Here is a 5,478-nt window from a genome sequence, read left to right as displayed (position 1 = left end):
TGGTACAGTGTCATATTGCCAATCTGCATGTGAACCATTGCTATAGCTGTCAGGGTTGTTTTCATTTCTGAGAGACCCTGCATTTCTATAGCACATTCAGAGAGAGGTATTATCCTGTTAACACTGGCAGCGGCCGTCCTCAGCTCCTCGAACAGTTTAGCTGACATAATTGTTATGTCTGCCCCACCGTCCAAGAGTGCTTCGTGTGTGAGGACACCTTCGAGTGTTACTGACAGGTACGCCTTTTTGGCGGCCCCCTTTCTGATAAAGTTACATAGAAACCTTTTGTTTTTTTTCTGACGCTTTTTCACGCGTTCAGATTTATCTGTGTAATCTTGATTTGTCTGAACCGTCAGCACAGCAGAAGCTGTTTCTGAGTGTTCAGCTTGCGATGACTCGTCATCGTTTGTGTGTGTGTTTACCCCCCCTTCTTCTGATGAGGGGTTGTTTGAGTGAACAACAGTTATGTCTTGGTGTGTTTCACCGACATCTGTTATGTTGTCATTCGCGCCATTAGATGTAATGGGAATTACATCACTGCAAAGTGCTCCTGGTTGGGTTCCCGTGTCAGTGTGTTTCAAAGTTTCTAACAACCTGCGTATTTTCTCTGTCTCTTCCGAGTTTAGAGGTGTAGGGCCTTGTTTCTGGAACTTTTGTGATTTTTTCGCCTCGGTTCGTTTCGTCCGAGGTGGGGGACGGTCAGGTACGTCTTTCGGGGGTTCCTTTACGTACTGCCCCTGCCGATATGGTTTCTCATATCGTTGCGTCCTGCGCTCACCCCATTTACGATAATCACGTTCATCCTCTGAAAGAGGAGCATTTTTGTCCCAACGTGCACCTTCATTACGTGGTTTGTTATTTTGAACAGACTGTTTTCTCTCTTTCTTAGGAGGAGGTGGCGAAGCACGTCGTCCTTCTAGTTCAAGAGAGTGGGGTTTAACCTTTACACTAGGAAACACTTCAATGGGCGTCTTATCATGAGAACATGCTTCAAACACATTCACAGCACACTGTTTAATCTCACTGATGGATTTTTCTCTGAAATTTGCCATCATTTGTACTGATTTTTTAAAATCAGAGTGGAGATTTTTGGTGAAAACAAACTTAAAACCATCATCTTCTTCCATTCCGGTCTCATTTCTGTTACCAAAATAAGCTTGGAAGATTCTTTTGTAATAAACTTTTGGATGTTCATTCTTGCCCTGCGTGACCTTGTCAGCGGCTGGAAAACCAGCAGGTCCCGTGCAAGAGTCATACTCTTTGATCAGAGCCTCACACAGAAGGTTGTAATCCCTCTTCGTTGCATCTGGCAGACGCTCGATGAAGGTGAACACCTCTCTGTCCGAAGTGAGTCGTATCAGACTGATTTTATCTTCTGCCGTAGCATTAGGATAAGCTCTCAATCTGAAATCCAGATCTCTGAGGTACGCTTTTGTTCCTGCCGACCCCATAGGGCCGGGAACGAAACGTTGTACATATTTTGAGACTTTCTGCAAATCATCCATTGAAGGAGACTGTATCAACGGTCTCACATGCGTGATTGGTGCAGATTGGTCAAGGCCTACTCCTACCGCCCATGGTGGGGGTGGGGGTGGCTGGTAAGGAGGAAGAGGTACATATCGGTGCAGTTCTGTCCCTACCGCCCATAATGGTGGTGGGGGTGGGGGCATGGTGTCAGGAGGAAGAGGTACATATTTGTGCAGTTCTGTCCCTACCGCCCATGGTGGGGGTGGGGGTAACGGCGTGTTGTCAGGAGGAAGAGGTGCAACAGCATCAGTCTGGAGAGTTTGTGGCTGTCTCGGACCCTTAGACTGTTCGTCTTTGAGTCTCAGACCAGCCCTACCCATATCAGAAATCTGGTTTGTAGCTGTAGCTAATTTCTCCTCACAAACTTTCAGGTCCTCCTGTGATGTCTGATATTTTTTTATTAAAATCAGCCATCGTTGGAGTGATTCCGTCTTGTCTGCCTTGCAAACGTCCAGTTCCTTCAATGCGATCTGTAACTGTGCTTTTAGCACGTCGTTATCTGAACGCGAGGCTTGGTACGCTTGTTCTCTATCCTCTGCTTCCGATAGTGATGCTTCAAGTACTTGTAGTTTGCTGTTCAGCAAAGCAATTTCTGTACTTGTATCTTGCTGTAACTGAAACATCTGTTCATAATGTTTCGTCATTAGGACCTCGTGTTCGCTTCTAAATTGACGGACGTATTCTTCCGTTTTTTGAGCCAAATCTATTTCACTGTCTAACCTTTGTTTGATTATAACAGTTTTATCAACGGCCTTATAGAATGATTCTTTCAGCAAGATTGCAATTTTAGCCAGCTTTTCATAACTGGACTTTGTGATTTCTGCAGAGGTCACACTTTCTGCAACCTCCTTCAGATTGTCCACTAACTCTTTTGGGTTCATGCGCTCTGTCTGGATTATATATGGATGTAAGGACGCTCCGAGAAGCGCGAACGCATTCTCGAGGCAGTCCGCCATTCCTTTTGTGTCAAAATCTTTTTCTAACACACCTGTCATGTTTTCACTGTGTAGCAATTTATCTGTTTGAACAGTTGCAAGCTTTAGATATTTTACAGGTAAATATTTGTATTCAAGTCAATGAGTTTTCACACTTATTTTAGCTTTGGGTTTACACAGAAGTACTGTTATAAGTCACTTATTCAACTGTGGGTACCTTTCTCAGGTTTTACCCCAATTCATGAATATTTAAGTAAATGCTCTTTCAGCAGTGTTACTTTTTGTGCTTATTTTCCACAGATACTAGAGTACCAAGCTGTTTTTTGTGTATTTACTCTAAAACACTGAATTTTTTATAAACCTGCAAATTTTCCTTTAGTCTCACAGCAATATTAGTTTAAAATGTTTTTTTAAACCGTTCTGTTCCAGAAATTTGCTATTTTAAACAGTTACTCATCAACCCAGGTGGGTGAAAAGAGAAAAGAATTTGATGATGAGGAATAATCAGTCTTTCTTCAGAAAAACTGTATTTGCTCCTGTATAGCTTCTATTTAAAATTAAATAGAGAGATATTTTATTTAGGTGGTAAATTAAACAGAAAATCTCTTTTTCCTGATAAATTTACTCTTATTTAGTGATTTTGCAATTAAACGTGTATTATCCTTCAAGCAAAATGAGTAAACTGTTCAACTCTATGAATATTTGTAACTGTATCTGTTTTTTAAAAAGTTTCTAATTTTATTATGACCCTGTTTTAAGGATTTATCAGTGAATAAAATTTTTTGGTAAATGCTTCTTTGCATAAATACCTATTACTTTTTAAAATGTAAGATAACAGTGTTTTATTCAGCTTTGAGGAAGTTTGTTAACTCAGAATTTGCCTTACAGAAAAATAAAAAGACGTTTAATTTCACTCTTTACCTAAAACGAAGTGAAATCTGTGATCTCACGTCTCGCCAGGAGATGTCAGTATTTCCTCAACAATTATAACTCCGTCACTTTTTGTGTTGTCCACTAGGGGTGCTATAACTTCCTGTGGCGTTCGGTTGACATCCTGTTGTTAGCCGCTTAGCTTGAAGTTAGCTTCGGCTAAACTCGGTCAAAATCAACATTTCTGAACGGATTTTTTACACAAAAGTGGCAAAAGTTTTGTAATCAGACTTTATAGCTTCAAACATGAGTTTTTGGGACAGTATAGCACTTCATTTAGTGATTTTAAGCGTAGTTTAGGCTCCGGTCGTTAGCTTGTTAGCTTAAAATTAGCATCGCTAGCTTTGTTTAAAAACATCGTTTTTTGGCGAATTTTAAACTCTAACGTAGCAAAATTTCAGCAAGCAGGCTTCGAAGCACTTAACAGCGTTTCAGAATCACTTTAAAAGGCGCTTTTTAGCTTTAAAAAGCAGATTTTATTTCCCTATGAAAATGAATTTCATATCCGGGTCACGTGACTGAAATCACCAATGGCAACGCAGCGCAGGCTTGAGGGGAGATGACGTAGCACGTCAGTCAAACTTCTCAACCAATGAAAGCGCTCCACAACAGCGAATTCAACCAATCAGGAAGCGTATTCTCCAGCTAGCAAGTTAGATTAGCGTAAAATAGTTCGTCACTTTTTCGTCTTTTAAACTGTCAAAATGCACTTTTTCTGTTAAAAATTGTAGCGAAACAACTTCTAACTGTGTTCTGAGATGGCACTCAGCTTTTAAAACGTTTATCCATCTATTCAAAATACTCGTTCAAACTGAACAGAACCCACAGCCGGGTCTTAGCAGAACCTCGTACTTTTAAACAGAATAACGTCTTCCACAGCTCATCAGCTTTTAGTTACACGTAACAGACGTACAATTTCAGCTCTTAAAACATTGCCAGCCCAACGCTTATACATGCAGCGTTTGCTTGAAAGGTGCAGCTCCAAGCGCGCAGCCCAGTTGCGCTGCGTAAAGACGCACGGTTTCAGCACAGCTGATAAACTGTTACCTTTTCAACATGCCAACATTTAAATCATCAATCTTACACGTATTAACAGTCATTCATGAACCGTTACGAGCCACCAGTTTGTAGTGAGTCACGTGAGGTACGTGTCACTTGTTGTATGACAAATATATGGATATATATTTATGCATACTTTTCACGAGTTCTTCATTTTTCTGACTGTAAATGCCGTGCATTGAATTTAACACAAAATGTAACGAGAGACGTTATTACCTTTGACCCATCAAATGAATGGAATCATTTATTTTCAGAATCAAAGTTTAACATCAAACATTTACATTAATTTGGCAAAATATGAAAATAATAACAGACAGTTTCACAAAAAATGAACTTCAAATCACTCGGCAGTGATTTGAGGACTTTGCTTCAGATATTTCTAAAATATCTGTACTGATTTATGAGAGAGAAGAGTTTAAGATGAAAGGAGATTATCTTACAGGGAACTATGTGAGGGAATTTAATCTGTTTGACCAGAAGTTGCACGCTCCGTCAGATCCTCAGCCCGTCCACGGTACACTTTAGTCGAAGAAGAAGTCTTTACCTGGTTTGACGATAGATCAGCTCAGTAAGCATCCTTCAGACTGTTTCCAGCGCCTCCGTTAAGCACAGCTAAAATCCTCGGAGAGTCGTGCTTGGTTAGCTCAAAACAGAATTATAATCCCAAACGTCCCTGGATTCTCGGCAACTCCAAAATCTTCATAACTCTTGGACTCTTCATTGCTCTGAAGCTTTCAGAACCGGCTGCACTCTCGATCTTGGAACTCTCACATTCTCCAGAACTCTCAATCTAACATGAACTGAGAAGTTGCCACATTTTATTTGGGTCGACTTCCTGTTCAATTTAGAGCTTTCTGATTCGTGGATGTACCAGAAAGAGGTGTGTTTTCGTGACGTAAGTTGTTATCAAAATCAAGGTCAGGGAATGAATCTGTTTTCACATACAGAAAAGATTATTGCAGAAACAGCAGACTTCGTGGAGTCAACTCTTGGTAATCTTCTGAAAAAGTTTAAACATGACATTTTT

The 5,478-nt window shown here is 40.5% G+C and overlaps 1 protein-coding gene across 1 annotated transcript in view; it reads right to left on the bottom strand.

Moving 5' to 3' along the window:
- The window catches only part of wipf3 (WAS/WASL interacting protein family member 3), a 21,420-nt gene that overhangs the window by 8,773 nt on the left and 7,169 nt on the right, over positions 1-5,478 (bottom strand). The window contains exon 4 of the mRNA XM_037692831.1: positions 871-876. Coding sequence (XP_037548759.1) covers positions 871-876 — 6 coding nt within the window. The remainder of the gene's footprint in view (positions 1-870; positions 877-5,478) is intronic.

Source organism: Nematolebias whitei, chromosome 19, assembly GCF_014905685.2.
Source record: "Nematolebias whitei isolate Nwh7 chromosome 19, NemWhi1, whole genome shotgun sequence".
NCBI classification, from domain to species: domain Eukaryota; kingdom Metazoa; phylum Chordata; class Actinopteri; order Cyprinodontiformes; family Rivulidae; genus Nematolebias; species Nematolebias whitei.
The sequence above is the reverse complement of the archived record's forward strand: the minus strand, read 5'-3'. Positions and strand labels throughout refer to the sequence as shown.